The sequence below is a fragment of the Sardina pilchardus genome, chromosome 6 (genome assembly GCF_963854185.1).
Source record: "Sardina pilchardus chromosome 6, fSarPil1.1, whole genome shotgun sequence".
In the NCBI taxonomy this organism is placed as follows: domain Eukaryota; kingdom Metazoa; phylum Chordata; class Actinopteri; order Clupeiformes; family Clupeidae; genus Sardina; species Sardina pilchardus.
This window is the reverse complement of record NC_084999.1, coordinates 19,662,779-19,681,256: the sequence shown is the minus strand read 5'-3', so window position 1 is coordinate 19,681,256 and position 18,478 is coordinate 19,662,779. Positions and strand designations below refer to the sequence as shown.

General features: G+C 48.9%; 1 protein-coding gene across 1 annotated transcript in view; it reads right to left on the bottom strand.

Annotated features, from left to right (window-relative positions):
- Nucleotides 1-18,478, bottom strand: part of LOC134083386 (regulating synaptic membrane exocytosis protein 2-like) — a 63,704-nt gene that overhangs the window by 6,749 nt on the left and 38,477 nt on the right. The window contains exon 5 of the mRNA XM_062539714.1: nucleotides 17,407-17,660. Within this exon, the coding sequence (XP_062395698.1) occupies nucleotides 17,407-17,660 (254 nt within the window). The remainder of the gene's footprint in view (nucleotides 1-17,406; nucleotides 17,661-18,478) is intronic.

The following is an 18,478-nucleotide window of genomic DNA, read 5'->3' as shown; positions in this document are numbered from 1 at the left end:
GTCTTCTGACGGAATGCGCCCAGCAACACAGACTCACTCTTCCTACACACAAACACACACACACACCCATTGCCTCCGAGCAAATATAGTATGCTGTTTTGAAAGGCTGTTTCTGCTACCGTAGGCTTGTAAACATGTTTGATGTTGCTCTCCCCAGACTGTGAGCACACCTCTCACTTTCCCAATAACACACACGTGTGTTAGAGTGTGTGTGTGTGAGAGAGAGACAAAGAGAGAGAGAGAGACGGAGAGATGGAGATGGAGAGATGTAGAGACTTGTGTGTGTTTGTGTGTGTGTGTGTGGAGGCGGGTGGGGGGGTCTTGGGAAGAGTGCTCTCTGATCACACACACCATTAAGGCAGGTGGCCCTGTGGGTCCCCTGGCCTTGTCCTGGAGAGAGGCGGAGTAGGAGTGGGTACTGTGGGGGCACTGTGGGGGTACTGGGCTCGGCCGCGGGGCAGGAAACCATGCGTGACCACAGCCTGACATCCTCCTTCTGCATCACTGCAGCACTACTACACACACACACACACACATCCATCAACGCACACACACACACACCCACACATACAGTACACACACACACACACACACACACACACAGCACCATTCTGTGCCACTCGTATCCATGACGCCGCCAGTGCCAGCTGAAGTGCAAAAGAACACACGAGACGAGACATTTACAGAGGGAACAAAACACACGCGTGACGGGGGTCGGGTCGGCGGTGGAACCCTGGACGATGCCGGGGCCGACGCGAGACCGCACAGAGCCAAAGCCACCAAATGGCTCCCCATCGCACAGCCACACTAAAGCTACGGGAGCGACAGCAAGCAGTCTGATTTACTGCCTTTCTTTAACCCCCACCCCCCCCCCCCCACCTATCTATTCATCCACCATAAAGAGACTCTAATTCTGAGTGACTGCTCAGACTGTGTTTTTTTTGGGGGGGGGGGGGGTCTGTGTTCGGAGTTCTCAGCAGTGACAGTGCAGGATGTGAGATTCTGTCTGAACTCGAGAGTCTGAGTTCAGTCCAGCCTCCCTGCAGCGGGCGGTGGTGGTGGTGGTGGGGGGGGGGGTCAGGCAGGTTAATTGTAATTGCAAAGGACAGCAACTCTGATATAGGCTGGCTGGCAATGAACTGCAAGGGAAAGGAGAGTTAGAAAAAAAAAAACTAGAAAAAAAAAAGAAAAAAAGCAGCTACGCCCAAGAAGCATGTTTTATCTTTGACAACAGCTATCTGGAGATTCTGGGATGTCCTTGAGATGGAGTTACTCCATGGCAACCGCAATCTCTGAGTCGCCGGCTCGCAGTGGCAGAGCTCTGACTGAGGTCACACACACACAGCATAGAGAGTCCATTAACAAGTCATTACCCATGAACGACTCTCTTCATCACTCTGCCAAATCATCCCAACTAATGCAGTGATACTATACCATAACTTACCATATACAACATATATATCGTACTAGAACGCTATACTACAGCAGAGCAATCACTTTATACTGCAACTAAAACCAATCTCAATAGTGATATCGCTTTACTGACTCTACAAACAGTAACCATAAAACTTACACAAGAACGCTGTCTCTAATTCTACTGATACAAGTACAGCATTTGATACTGAAGTACTAAACAGCTAGCGTTCCATTGAATAGCAGTGCTATTGGCAATACCAACATTGACACTGAATGCTAATCTAAAGTCAGCGCTCATAATCACAGTGACTACAAGCAATGCCAGTGAACAACATGATAGAGTATTAGCATAGTAGAGAAATGCTATCCTCACACAGAAAGGAGACATTACCAGCTTTAAGAGTTCATGTGTTTATGGTATGCGTGCATGCATGAGCGTGTGAGTGTGTATATGTGTGTTTGTGTGTGTGTGTGTGTGTGTGTGTGTGTGTGTGTGTGTGTGTGTGTGTGTGTGTGTGTGTGTGTGTGTGTGTGGTGTGTGTTTGCTGTTGCTGTTTGCTCAGCATCTGCCAGAGAAGTGGGCCTTTTGATCACTCCTTGATTGCCCCCTCCCTCCCTCACACACACACTCTCCACTTCACAAGCGTCCCACAACCTCCCGTTAACCACGTTACCTCCACACCCCCACCACCCCCTCTCCTGATTTGCAACCCAGATGAGCAGAGTTTATTGGGCATGTGCACAGAGATAGAGATAGAGGGAGGCAGGGAAGGAGAGAGGGAGGGAGGGAGGGAGGGAGGAGGAGGAGGGAAGAGGGAGGGAAAGGAGCACTGAAGCATTGGTGTTTGCAAAATATGGACATAATTAGTCTCATTGAGCCTCCAGAATAACATCAATATCCTAGGAGAGGAGAGGAGAGGAGAGGAGAAGAGAGGAGAGGAGAGGAGAGGAGAGGAGAGGAATGGGGGGAAAGACAGGAAGAGGAGGAGAGGAGAGGAGAGGAGAGGAGAGGAGAAGGAATAGAGAATAGAGAATAGGAGTGCATGCTGTTGGAGGGGAGGCTGAGCTGTCGGGGGGGTCTGGAATGGTGGAGGGAGGCTGAGATGTTGAAGGGGGGGCTAGAATGCTGAAGGCTGGGATGTTGGGGGGAGGGGGTGTTGAGATGTTGAAGGGCTGGGATGTTGGGGGGGGGGTGCTGAGATGTTGGAAGGGAGGGCTGGGATGTTGGGGGGGGGGGGGGGGGTGCTGCTATGTTGTAATGGAGGCTGGGGGAGGGCACGATGTTGAAGGAGAGGCTGGGATGTTGGGGTGGGGGGTGCTGAGATGTGGAGGGGAAGCTGGGGTGTTGAAGGGGATGGGGCTCCAGATGTTTGGAGGTTTTGATGAAGCTTTCATGACTCTTTGATCTTTTTGATTAGCTACTTTTCAGCCCCAGCTCTGTCTAATGGTAATTCAATAAAACATCACAACACAAACCAAATCCAATCAAATCAAGAACACAGAGAGACTTACAGAACTCCTAGTCTGCAGAACAGAGCACATCGGGAAGACCCAGTAATGACATTACTAGGCTTAGAAACTCAGCAGAGAAACTCGACTGAAAAATGTGCCCTCACGGTATGTAAAAAAAACAAAAAAACAAAAAAAATAGTCATCTTAGCAGCAGGGGTTAAAGAAAGCAGGCCGTCATCAAGAAAAACGACCCGTGTAGACCTAAAGAGTCTGACAGCTGACCTCAGGGGAATGGAGTGATTCTTCTTTTCTTTGGACAAGAGAGGAAGAGAGGAAGAGAGAAAGAGAGAAGGGGAGAGAGAGAAAGAGAAAGAGAGAGAGAGAGAGAGAGAGAGAGAGAGAAACATCTGAGATAAGCATCCCTTAAAACAATCAATGGCCTGAGAGGGAGAAAATCAGATCGACGGCCTAAGTGAAGCTCTGTAAGGGAGTGTTCGGAGCTCTTAAATCAGACTTTGAGTTGACCTTCACCAAAACGCACTACTGAGCGCCTGAATCAAATAATGCCAAAAACTTGAGTGTCGATCCAAACAGCGACATTCTGAAATTGTGTGTACACTAGAGTACGGTATTTGTTTGCAGTTCAGATAGACAGAGAGAAAGGACGTCATTTCATTTGGAACGACACATGCGAGCACCCACAACACACTGACATCTGGGCTGCAGCTGAATAGGACACACTCCAAAGGAAAAAGGCCTCCTGGGACAGGCCAGAGTTTCAGATAGGACTGGCTCACAGTCTCTCTGTCTCTCTCTCTCTCTCTCACACACACACAGGCACACACACACAGACACACACACACACACACACACACACACACACACACACACACACACAGACACAGACACAGACACAGACACAGACACAGACACAGACACAGACACAGACACAGACACAGACACAGACACACACACACACACACACACACACACACACACACACACACACACACACACACAGAGATGCATATGCGTGTGCACACACACACACACACACACACACACACACACACACACACACACACACACACACACACACACACGCAAATGCTTGTGCGTACACACACACACACACACACACACACTCCCTGCTCTTTCTGAGAGTATGAAAGGGCCATGCTTGGTCCCCGGAGGGGCCTGATGATGCTCGGCTGAAATGGCCTGTGTGCTGGAGAAGGGTCCTTTTGTGAATATTCTTATGCCAGCCATTAATGCCATGCTCTTGGCCCTAATCTCTCTCTCTCTCTCTCTCACACACACACACACACACACCACCGTTTCAGGAGTTCAGTTGTGCCTGATGAGCATGAAAGAGTCCAGATGTCACTGTCCCAAACATTTTGCTCTCTCTCCCTCTCTCTCTCTCTCTCTCTCTCTCTCTCTCCCATTTGTGTATATGTACTAAATCTTAGTGTGCTTAACAATATAGCTCATACTGTGAGAGTGAAAGTGTTCCTATTGTCCACACTAAGAACTGCAGATGCTGTGCTCTATGAACCTGTACATGTAATTACAGTAGAATGTACAGATTTGTGACGCATGTGACAATGTGATGCATGAGATCAGTTCATTCCAATCATAGATATTCAATTACTATTACTGTCTTTGCTAACAACCTGAAGTGTGTAACTACAACTAATGATAGAGATGGGATTATGAAAACAGTATTAATACAGTAGACATATGCTGTTCTCACAGGCAAACAAAAGATATTACCAGTTTTAAGAGTTCATGTGTATATGGTATGTGTGCATTTATGTATTTATGTGTGTGTGTGTGTGTGTGTGTGTGTGTACTAGGAGCAGTGATGTGTGTGTTGGGGTGATTGCTGTTGCTGTTTGCTCAGCATCTGCCAGAGAAGTGGGCCTTTATCACTCCTTGATTGCCCCCTCCCTCCCTCCCTCACACACACACTCTCCACTTCAGAAGCGTCCCACAACCTCCCGTTAACCACGTTACCTCCACACACACCCACCCCCTCCCCTGATTTGCAACCCAGATGAGCAGAGTTTATTGACGCTTTTGTCCCACAATGTGATATAGAGTTACACAGTAACATGCACAGGTGCATTTTTTAAAAATGGGAATATTGTGGAAAAGTCTGTTGCCCCTGTCCAGACAGTGAGATTAAAGGCCAGTCTCCCGTGAGCTGTAATCTGTAATCATCAAGATTATGTGTAATATATAGATTATATATAACAGTTTCACTTTTTGAAATAAAGTATGTGGAACACAACAAACTTTTCCATGATATTCAGGGTTTTTTTGGATGCACCTGTAGTATGGGAGGAGTTCATAAGAGTAGATATTCAGCTGCTCGGTCTTTGCTAACAACCCAGTGAAGGTACAGGAGGCTTAGAGAGAATACCTTCAGCAAAGTCTGCAGTATGTAGAAATGTGCAGCATGGCCACAGGGCACTTCTGGTATGCTTGTCTCCGGGCCAAAGGGTTTTCTAAAGTTTATCAGCACAGCAACGCTTCACATCTCTTCCAGTAAGTAGTTTCTCACGAGCTAATAATGAACTTTAATATAATTCCAAGATTAGTTCCCAGTGTGTAGGCTACTTAATAGTGCTCGTGCTTGGGATTAACCTGAGAGGCAGGGCCTGTCACTCACTCTATCGCGGAGACAGGGCAGCAGACGGTCCGGTTGATTTGGCAGCCTGCCCATCCATATGAGATTAGCCTCATCTAATTCTGCACATGATCATGTTAGCACAGGTGTCTGTGTGTGACAGGATCAGGTGACGATCACACACACAAAGTCGCACACACACACACACACACACACACACACACAGACACACATGCACACGTTCACACATGCCCACACACACACACACACACACACACACACACACACACACACACACACACAGACACACACACACACACACCAGACACACACACACACACACACACACATACACACACACACACACACACACACACACACACACACACCTAAGACTTCTGCACATGATCTACTCTGGATACTAAACACAAGGATTCCATTGCACAGTATCACACTAATTGAATTGGCCAGATGTTCTCCACATCACCTGATAATCAGAATACAATATTAGACTACTTCCCCTCACGACACATGAACTCTGTAGTAGTTTAGTGTCCCTAACATCCCTGTTCACTGAATGCATGTACCATATTAAACACAGGTCCAGTACCAGGTATAAGTATGCCTATCATATCATGTACAACTATAACATGCATTGCATCAGGAACTGTAAGCACAGTGGGAAGGAAATGGGACTTGAGACTTGAGTCCCGGGTATACAACAAATATGCATATAAGTCTGATGCGACCCCCCCCCCCCCCCCCACACACACACACACACACACACACACACACACACACACACACACACACACACACACACACACACACACACACACACACACACACACACACACACACACACACACACACACACACACACACACACACACACACACACACACACTCCATTCTCCACCAGCTCACTCCATCCCTCTTTTTCATCTCTCATCAGACAATGTTCCTCCCACCTCAAACCCACCCTGTCCCCGCCTGCCGCCTCCACACAGTGGGGACAGTGAACAGAGTGCAGGCCCAGCGCAGGCCCGGACGAGCCGTTGCCGCCGCCACCACCACCGCTACAGCCACAGCCAGCTCTGAGTGAGCCCTGGAGAGAGAGAGAGCGCCCCCGGCCCTCACTTGCACCCCACCCCTCCCTGCGTCTCTGCGTCTACGCTGGCATGGCGTGGGAGAGATCAAGGGAGGACTCAGAGGCAGAGAGGGGGAGAGGGGAGCGGGGAGAGAGAGGAGAGTGGAGAGGAGAGAGAGGAGAGGAGAGAGAGAGAGAGGAGAGAGGAGAGGAGAGGAGAGAGAGAGAGGAGAGGAAAGGAGAGAGAGAGGAGAGGAGAGAGAGAGAGAGGAGAGAGGAGAGGAGACGAGAGAGAGAGAGGAGAGAGGAGAGGAGAGGAGAGAGAGAGAGGAGAGGAGAGAGAGAGGAGAGAGAGAGGAGAGGAGAGGAGAGAGAGAGAGGAGAGAGGAGAGGAGAGGAGAGAGAGAGAGGAGAGAGGAGAGGAGAGGAGAGAGAGAGAGGAGAGAGGAGAGAGGAGGGCCACAGCGGCAGGGCTGATGCCGCATGTAACTCATGTGGCGAATCACAGGGAAAATGTAATCTTCAGCAGCCTCGCCTCCATTCATGGCCTCTCCTAAATCTTAGCACTCCTATCCTCTCCGCCGCCCAAACCACACACACACACACACACACACACAAATACTCCTCCTGATTGTGTGTGTGTTTGTGTGTGTGTGTGTGTGTGTGTGTGTGTGTATGTGTGTATGCACATTTGCTTGTGTAGGTGTGTGTTTGTGTATGTGTGTATGTGAGCTATATGGGTTTTATGTATGTGTGTACCAGTGTGTGTGTGTGTGTGTGTGTGTGTGTGTGTGTGTGTGTGTGTGTGTGTGTGTGTATGTGTGTGTGAGTGTGTGTGTGTGTGTGTGTGTGTGTGTGTGTGTGCGTGCGTGTGTGTTTGTCTAGGTGTGTTTGTGTTCCCCTGCTTGAAAGGGGCATCCCTCAATCTCCACCCCCGCCCCCCCTCCCCGTCTAGCTGACGGTGGGATTAGCAGATAGGGGGGACACATCATCCTCGTTATTGATCAAACAGAGTCGCCATGGCAACCGGGGCTCCGAGAGAGAGGGTGATGCGGAGGCGGCGTGGCGGGGAGTAGAGAGGGTGGAGGGGACTGTGTGTGTGTGTGTGTGTGTGTGTGTGTGTGTGTGTGTGTGTGTGTGTGTGTGTGTGTGTGTGTGTGTGTGTGTGTGTGTGTGTGTGTGTGTGTGTGCGTGTGTGTGTGTGTGTGTGTGTGTGTGTGTTGTGAGGGGATATTCCACCAATTATGACTCGGCTGTGGATGCAGGGAGGGTACCGCAGTAGCCTCCACTCCCGGAGAGAAAGGATTGCGTAAAGCAAAGTTAAAAGGCTCCAGCATTCTCATCTCTATGACTACCGCATCAGAGACTCCCCTGACAAACATCCCGTTACAAAAACAATCCCAGCACTGATTACTTTTATTGCTCTCACTTGAAGTGTTTACCTGCTGCGACAGACTTTGGCAATACGATGTGGGCACAGCCACCTCTACACTATGGAAAAGAACTAGGATAGGCTCTAACAATGCAGAGTAATCATTGAGTTTGCTCTGATATTCTCATGGTGGACATTCACTATTCCACCTGGTAATACAACAGGAGAATGGGGAGGAGTGGTGGTGGTGGTGGGGGGGGGGGGGGGTGACTCATGCAGACAGCCCACAGTGAGGATTTCTGAATGTGCCAAACAAGCAGATTTTATGCAACACAGCAACTGTTGATTAGACTGTGAGAGAGAAGTACACAAACGTTTTGGCCATTACTGGCAAGCCCGTGTGTGTCCACACAGAAGTAGGCCTTTGTGTCCTTTACTGTACTGTCCAGGGAGGAAGAAATCCCATTCGGTGACTGGACACCTGAGCTTGAACTCAGGGAATCGATAGGTGACGCAGCTGCTAAACATAAACATGGGGAAATTGATGACGGTGTTGTTGGGAAAATCTGCAGAAAACTATCAAGTCTCAAGATTCTAATGCATAGGATCAATGGCTCAGTGACTAACCATGAGCCAGAAAAGGGCATGTACTGTATATACCCATACTGTATATACTGTATGTATACATGTATATTCTTTTTTTTAAACAATTTGAAATACATCTAGCCAATCCACCCAAATAAAGTCAAAGGCAACATACCATTAATTGCTTCCTTTGTCTATACTGTATCTGTAGGTAAAGGGTGCTATAGGCATGTGTGTGTATTTTGCTGTAAACGTGTACATTAGTCCAGACTGCACCACAGCCTCCTTTACGTAATGCCTGTACGACCCTTCACCTCTGATGGGATCTCTGTCCAGTAATCTGATTGGCTCAGATCAGTGTATCAGCCCTCGACCATAAACTGACCAACAGCATGAGCCGCCTCACAGTGACAAAACACAAAGCAGCACGTACTGTACACCCAGTTTTCCTGAACATTTCCATGTTCTGGGAAAACTCTTTGTTTTGTTTTTACGTATCGACATTCCCCGTCCTAATTCCAGACACAGGCACGTTGGGTGGGTGGGTTTATATGGGTGGGGAGGCGGAGGAGGAGGAGGGCTGCAACACCACCACCACCACCGGCACCACCAGCACCACCCCACACCACAGCTGGAGATGTGGGGCTTCTAAGAAGCGCTGGGGGCCGCCATTAGGGCGTGCGCTGACGCTGGCATGCATAATAGATGGCTATGGATGGCCAGGCACGGGCCATTAGGACTGGACACACGCAGGGGCGGGGAGCGCGGAGGGGAGAGAACCGTCGCCTGGGCTGAGATGACCAGAGCGGCTGAGAGCTTTTCACTCTCATTCACACATACGCCCATAAATGAGCGCACACACACACACATACCACACACACACACACACACACACACACACACACACACACACACACACACACACACACACACACACACACACACACACACATTTGTAAACATGCACATTAGCACACACGCATACACACTGTTGTCTAAAATACGATGACCGTGCTGTTCTTATCCTTGCTTTCACACACATACTGTAGATGTTAACACATATAACACACACACACACGCACATACTTGCGATGTTATTGGGAGAGGATAGCAAGAGATATTTGAATGCTCACCTTCTCCCGTTCAAACATCGCCATCTCTGTCTCCTTCACGCGAAAACATTGACCAAACAAGCTCAACTTTGCATAAGTACAGTATATTCACGGTCTCAAAGTAAGCCGAATTCTCACACTGGCTCTGATGAACCATCCTGTAGCCATAGAGTGCAGCAGGCTCAACATATTGTGTGTCTCGTCTCCTCACGAGGACAATGAGAGCTATAGTGAAAGCTATAACTAGTACCAACAGAGGAGAATCTCACAGTACAGATCACTGTGTATGCCTGACACAGAGTAGGTGGCTAGGTATGAACTCCAGAAGGAGACTGTATAGGTGGGCAGGACTGGAGGAGAATTCAGTGAATGGTATAGACAGGGCTGGATACGGTCCAGAGTTAAACAGCGTTCATAACAGGCCTGTCATCCCTGTCATTGGAATTATGCCCAATGTGTTTATACTTTAGCGTAGTCCTGCGTGTCCTGTTATAGGTCTTACATCTGAGCAGGTGAGATCACCTGTGTGGCGGGCCCCCCCCCCCCCCCGTGCTGTGGTGATGAGGAGCAGGAGGCGAGCGGGTCGGGAAGGGGAGGTAAGGTGCCGTGCTATGCGGCGCGGCGCAGGTGATGTCCCTAGTCACAGTGGAAAAGGTGAGGTGTGCGTGACGCAGGGGGGGATTAGGGGTGCCGCGCGGAAGGGACGCTGAGAGGCCAGATGGACCCTCTACCGGGCAGCCACACCACCTCCACCACCACCACCTCTACCTCTACCTCCACACTGATGCAGACGGAGGAATGTGGCCTCGGACAGGCTCCTGTCTCCTCTCACCACAAAACAAGCATATAATGAGTAACATATACAATACATACAGTATATGTCGAACATACAGTATACAGTACTGAATATGTTGCATAGATGGTAATATACTGCATATGTGTGTATGTGTAGGGAGGAGGTATGCACCTATGAGAGAGAGGTATACATCTTTCTCTCTCTCTCTCTATCTCTGTTTTACATAGGTGAGTAAATTCATGGATGACCAATGGCATGGGTGTCTCTCTCTACCCCCACCCCCCCCCCCCCCCAACCCGCCCCCACCCTCACCAAATGAGTCATTTCAAAGTCTTTAGTCTAATTCACCATCCTTTAATCTTAACGCTGTCCCCTTGACTGTAGTTTTGCCCAGGCACAAGAACGTATGGAGGCACGCACCCTGGTGCGGCAGCTCTCACCACTGTCGCTGTAAATGGTTAGCACTGTACAGTAAGCTAAGCTACAACAATAATGTGTGTCACTGCAGGAGACGATGACACATGAAGGCTCGCTCTCGGGCGTGTAAATATCTCCTACTGCCCGCGGCGCTGAAAGGAGCCGTAAATATGTGTTGAAGTTGGAGGGCCAAAGTAATGGGATGCTGAATAGGGTGAATTTCACCAGTGCACACGCACCAAGAGTCGGGCGAATACACGCTCAAAGCTCGGACCTCGAATTCTGCTCGGTGTACGGTCTTTCGAAACGTGCCGTCAAAAGTCCCGGTGCGCTATTGTAAATGAGGGTATTCAAGGAGGGCGAAGAGTGATGAGAATAGTACTTAAGCGATAAGGACTTAACGAAATACTCCTCACGACACCGATATCTGTAGCCCTCAGCGACAGCGGCACACAGCCTTGTGCGCGCGCACACACACACACTCACACACACACAGACACACACGCATAGAGGCACTGCTGCAGCGGAACGCCAGGACGCGCACATACCTCCAAAATGCAACTTAACATATCGCTCTCAAATGGTAAGGACATATACGATACGGAATTAGCCTGTCGCACGGTTTCGCTGCGAGACATTTCAACTGCAATTTTCCGAACTGGCTTCGCCAAAGAGTGCTGATCGATAACAGCCGCCCCCCTCCTTTGAAATACACCGCGTATGCCAGCGGGGAAAGGGATCTTAAATCACACATTCTTTCGCAAGGAATCACTCACCCGATGTTGCTGAACGCCTGCTCCAGCAGCTCCGTCTGCAAAATGTTCTGAGGCGGAGTGAAAGCCCCATTGAAATGAGATAAAACCGAGCTACAAAACTGACGCAATGTCTCAAACTGCATTTTCCCGTTTCTCCGTTTCGATATCCACCGTTAGGTCCTTTCTCCTCACAAACAATCCATCCACCTGTCCTCGCTCCGAGCCCCGACTACCTCCAGGGTGACATCAAACGGAGCAACGGCACTCAAGTTCCATGTTTTTTCTGATGCTGGCAAAAAGTGTTTCTATACGACAGAGAATCGATGCCGGCGTATTTTTTCATAATGTTCCCAACTTAGCCCGGAAAAAAAACCATGTAGACGCGGACGGAGGTTTTCTCCCTGACTGTAGCAAGATTTCTTCACAGCAGTCTGAGGGGGGCCACCGGACAAATAACACCTGCGTGGCATCTTCGAGGCATCTCCGATCGCGATGAAATGGTTAGCATCTTAACATTCTCCCTGTACCTCCCTTCCTGACCAGGAACTGCGCACACATGCAGACCCACACACTCGCGTACAGTCGCGCAATCGCCACCCCATCCGCTCTCTGCTTCTCACGCTCCGACTCCAGCACCCCAGGATCCGTAGGCTACTACTACACGGTCCGCGGGTGCAGGGGGGGGGGGGGGGGGGGGCGGAGATGCTGTCGTCAGTGCTTTTTGGTCAAATCTAACTGCCAGCCACCCTCCTTCGCGAACAATAAGGAAGGAGAACACAAGGCATTCTAATGCTATTAAAAGAGCTTCTGCACGGAGCCTGGCAGAGAGAGATGGAGGAGGGAGGAGAAGGGGACGGTGGAGGAGGAGGAGGAGGACGGGGGAGGAGGGGGGGGCAAAGGTACCACGACTGGGATGGCTCAGACAGTTTACTCACTAATCACCAGAGATTTTCAGGCAAAGGAGCAAAGGAGCAGGCTGGTTGTCTCACTGCATAACGCTAGCTTGTCCAAAGAGCAACTCAACACCAGGAGGGGGTAAGGCAGGGGTAGAGCAGCGTGAGCCTCCACCTCTCCTGCCTGCCTGCCTGCCTGCCTTGCTCATTAGGAGAGAAGGCATAACAGTATTAAGAGGGACATGATATCAATGGCCTTCCCTAGGGACCCTGGAATCCGGGAGGGAACTCGATCCCCCCCTCATAGTCCAATGACAAACACACAGTTAATGGATACAACTGTACTGACATGCTGACAAAAAGATAGCCCATTTCAATAAGTCAATGGACACACTGGATTGATTCAGGCTAAAACTACCACACGTTTGAACAGAATCCATCATTTGTCAAATATACAGTACTTGACAGAATGCTCAGGGTTTTTTTTTTCATCTTAGCCCATCACATTTGGGACCAGGGCCCTTGTGTTAGGGATACTATAGGAAGTTTCTATACATACTGTACACTATAGCAGTCCCCCATCTAACACTATATGTCTGACCTGATGCAGTGAGACAGCGCTATTTTGCTGGTTTACAGGCGAGTGTCGTCTATCGCCCTGCCGTAAACGGGACAACAGCGTAATTGATTTTTTTTTTTTTTTAGTTTTATTTTTTTGCTGGTGCTGCTGAGGTAGGGAGATGGTAGGGGCGGCGATTAAAAAATAAGAATCCCGCAGAAACACAAGTCTGTAATTAAATCTGAATTGCGGAGTAATTATTGTTGTTTCATCGGCCCCTCTGAGGCAACTCGCCCCAACGTATCTGTGTGTTCATTGGAATGACACCTTGGAGACCAAGACAAATTAGAGTCCTTTCCATGTTATTTGGAGATACAAATAGGCTGTCAGCGATTTCCCCACTCCCTTTTCTCCAGCGGAAGAGATTCTGAGTTAATTTAAACATTCTTTAAGATTAATGAAAGTGTTTTCTCCCTCCTGCTTTGGCTATCAGGATTCTATTTCTGAGTGCAGAACTATCCATCACAAACGTTTTTGTGCTCATTCAGAATGGCTTCTTCCTCTCGTGGCACCGTCCAAATGCTCTGCCAAAACAATACCTCAAACAGGCAATTCGCCCTTCAGTGTATGAGCCACTAAGATATACACTATTTGTTCACAGATGAGAGGAAATAAAAGAAATCCTAAAATGATACGCATTTGAAATCATACATACAGCGGAACTCTTGACAATGAACAGTAAGCACTTGCAAATTCATGCCATTATGCAGGTGTAGCCACGATGCCGATTTGTGGCTCTCTGTTTAAGATGGTGTCATTTCCACTAGCCGTCTAGTAGTGTTGTGCTCCGTGTTACAAAAAATATACTACAATGTCATGAAATGTCTCTCAAAATCATCCGTTAACAAGTTATGCCCAAACTCTGCCGTCTCTTTATTAATCTGTGGCACACTGCGATGAGAGCTACTGTACATTGGTTACTTGTGTACTTGTGGTTGGCCAATTGTCACAATAGAAATGCTCATTCTTTACACCACTGTCTTATAATATTAACATTTACCTCAACATGGTTAGGTTGTTCACTTCTGATCCGGTACGGCTAGCCTGTATCTCAAAAACATTTTCTACAATATCAATTGCCAATCCATGACGCCAGAAGTGATGACAGAGTCATGATCCCAAACTAAAACCGTTGCTGCAATGCTGCAGAAGTTCTGGATATTTCCATGAAGTGTACATACAGTAGGGGCCAGGGATGAAACCATTACACATAAAGTAACACTGAGGTCTTCTCATGAGGAACGTGAGTGTCTTTTCTACATGAGCTACTGATATTAGGTCAGAAAACAAATCCCCATTGAGGTGGTCTACAGCATACAGAATGCAGCAAACACAGGCTAGCATAGCCTATCCATTTGAGAACATGCCCCATCAGTCCTCCATCATCATTTCTCTGGTCTGTGAGTCCACCATGTTCATGTGAGCAGTGTGTTACATAGGCAGATTGGGAACATATCACACATTGCACATTCGTCCAAAAAGGTCTTGACACGGTGCAATACAACAGATGACACACACACACACACACACACACACACACACACACACACACACACACACACACACACACACACACACACACACACACACACACACACACACACACACACACACACACACACACACACACACACACACACACACACGTATGCACACACTACCTGACCCTCCACCCACCCACAGCTGCTCGGGTGGTGAGAGACACGACTCAGGTCTGGCTGTGGCCTCCACCCCAACAGGAGGCCAGGAAGTGGGGGCCGCGCGTGAGGACGTTACTGTGGACGAGGACGGCCACGCAGACATATGTCCCGCTCTGGGGACACCAGAGCCATCACTGACCCTGAGGACCACAGAAGGGGCCGAGCCTGCGCTCAGACTTGGTGAAGGGCTGAGGATGGGAGGGGGGGGAGGGGGGGAGGGGGGGGGGGGACTGTACAGTGTCAGAATTCCACTTCCTGTAAGTCTCAGAAGGATGTAGAGCCTCCCTGTGGTCAGACAGGGTATTGCACATATGCAGGGTTCATAGCAAGCCTCATCATAGCAAGCCTCACTCTGGGATCAATGCTAAGGCAAACTATAAAAGGGCAACGGATAGCAACTCCTCCATTACGGAGAACTGAATTCTCTAAAACCATCAAAAATACAGAGAGACAACGAGTACAAATATATCTGGAAAAATCCGCACCATAACATTACCTCAATAGCACCAGCTTAACACAGAGGAGAGATGCACACATACACACACAATATAAAAAGATGCAGAGAAGGTCAAATCGAAGGTTCCAGTCCAGGACAGTCCCCCTAATCAAACTGTTCTAAAATAAACAACAATTTCAATCAAAGCCACAAATACATCATGTCGTACAAAAAAAATAAAAAAAATAAAACCCCAACTGCATCGTCATTCATACATTTGCCACGAAGAGAAATAGCTGAAGACAGACCGTAGACCGAGGGCAGAGGGAGGAAGGCAGATCCCAGGTCTGTTGAAGACGAGCGTCCAAACTGAAGAGCTGTGCAGCTGTGAGGCTGCCTCTGTCTCTGTCTCAGTCTCGGTCTCGGTCTCTCCTTCGGAGCGGAGAGGACTCTAGCAATGCTCATTACCTTCCTAGCCAAGGAGAACCTCTGGCAAAGGTGCTAGGGACACTTCAAAGCCTCTTTTGACAATATTGAGAAAGCGTGTGTGTGTGTGTGTGTGTGTGTGTGTGTGTGTGTGTGTGTGTGTGTGTGTGTGTGTGTGTGTGTGTGTGTGTGTGTGCGTGTGTGTCTTTAAGGAGCAAGTGTGCAGGTGCTCGGGTTACAAAGTTGCTATAGGATTGACTAAGGTTTTATAAATGTAAAAGGTGTGTGTGTGTGTGTGTGTGTGTGTGTGTGTGTGTGTGTGTGTATTGTTGTCTGTCTGTAGGTGGTAGCATTGTCAGCTTCTCCTCAGGTCCTCCTGGGCCAACTCAGGGGCCTCTTTCATTTATTTGAACACCTAAATGCTGAGCTCTGACTTCTGACGCGCCCCCCCCCCCCACCCACACACACACCCACACACACACCCACACACACACCCACACACACACACACACCCACACACACACACCACACACACACACACACACCCCTCCTCCCCCTCACCCGCTCTCTTCCGACTGTGTTCTGTGGGCCTCGGCTTTTATGTTTCCTTTTGAACATCCCTGCTCCTCCTCATCCTCTTAACAAAAGCTCATAGCTACTGTCCCCTTTCCTCCCTTCGCCACCGCGCTGCCCCTGGACAATGCCTGGCCACAGCGGGGACCTCAGCTCTCCTGTTATCAAACAGCTTAGCCAAAGGGCAGGTCCTCCGCTGGCAACAACGCACTCCGAGGCCACATCGCCACCAGGAAGTCGCAGACAGACAGACAGATCCCCACAAGCGCTCAAAACGAGCGGCAGCCCCAATCTGCGGCCATTTTGATCTGTATAACTCATCGACCAATTATAAGTGTGGATTTGTACGTATGTGCAGATATTTTCAGAGATATTGAACAGTATCTTGTGGTGGATATTAAATATATGAAATGCTCGAGTCCTCATCGTGCCAAGGGTAAACCCCGAGATTCAGTTGAGGGTGTCAACTACCAGCATACAATTACAGATGAAAAGATTGCTATTGCAAGTGAATGAATCTCAAACAATCATCAGCAGCAAAAAGATGAATGTCAAATCAAGAATGAATGAAAATCAAGAGATGACATAGCATCATAACCCAGCTTTAATACTGACAGCCATACACATTCACATTCATATTCTTCAATAGTACACATACACGCACATTACTGTCAAAGCCACACACAAACGCACGCACGCACGCACACACATGTGCACACACACACACCACACAAACACACAAACAGTACTGTCAAAGCCACGCAAATACACGCAGGCACACTTCGATACACACACACACACACACACACACACACACAGTACTGTCAAATCCATACACACACACGCACACACACACACACACACACACACACACACACACACACTACTGTCAAAAGCCACACACACACACACACACACACACACACACACACCCACACATACAGTACTGTCAAATCCACACACACACACACACACACCCACACACACAGTACTGTCAAATCCATCCACACACACACACACACACACACACACACAGTACTGTCAAATCCACACACACACATACACACACACACACACACACACACACACGTGATGACATCCATACGTGGCGGCGTTGCGTCCCACTGACCTGTCGCTGGGCACCTCTCCGAGGGAGTGCTGTCGCGGGAGCCCCGGAGGCCCCTGGTAGTGGAGCGGCGCCTCCTGCAGTTTGGCCTTCTTCTCCTGCGGCGCTTCCTCGTGCCGGCGCCGGGCCAGACCCCGCGCCCCCTCACCGCCGCCCAGCCCGGCCGGCAGGGTGGCCCCTGAGCCGCTGTAGAACCACGCGCCGGACTTGGTGAGGATTTCTTGTTGTTTTCGGCACAGGTTGCATACCCACATCACCTGGTAGACGGAAGACCAGCTAGTTAGGGATGGAAGCATTAAGAAAAAAAAAGCTGCAGAAACTGCTGGGGGGGGGGGGGGGGGGCAGGGGGGGTGTTGTTGTAGGGCGGGGGGGTGAGTGGGTGACATGATTTCAGGTGATGACCATGACGACAATTCAAACACAGCGATCGATGAGCGTTTTAGTGACTAAGGTGCCCATGAGCTGGCATTGCTGAGAGAACACTCAAACGCTTTTGTCATTTCCAGCAGAGTAGCATGTCCCCTGTCGCATACTCACCCACCGCATCACTGCCACCTTTAATTAAATGGCCGTCAGGAGATATGCTAAACTGATGACCATATGTATTTGTATAGCACCATCATAAGAACAGGGTGGGTGGGAGGACCACAAGGAGTAGTAGTTGTACTGGTAAGGATAAGATCCCACAGACGATACAAATACACATAGTAACCACGGATACAGTATGATTAGAACAGAATGGCCTTTGGCTAGTGACAACCAGTGATTTATAAAAACAAAAAACCTCAAATATGGATCACTGACCAAAGTATGAGAATGACTGAAGGTAGGCATGGTTGTGTACTACTAAAAGTCTTGAGTAACCCACTAAGAAATGACTAGTGGTCTTCTCCTCTTCCTTTTCGTCATTTATCACATATGCAGTGCTGTATCGCACTAAGTTCTACTTCAGCAGAACGTATTCTATAGAGGCACAGGAATCATACCGTCATTTCCCAACTAATAGCCGCAGCTTATACATTGATTTTGCAAAATTTCTTCAGCTATGCGTTTCATACCCGGGGGGCATTTAATA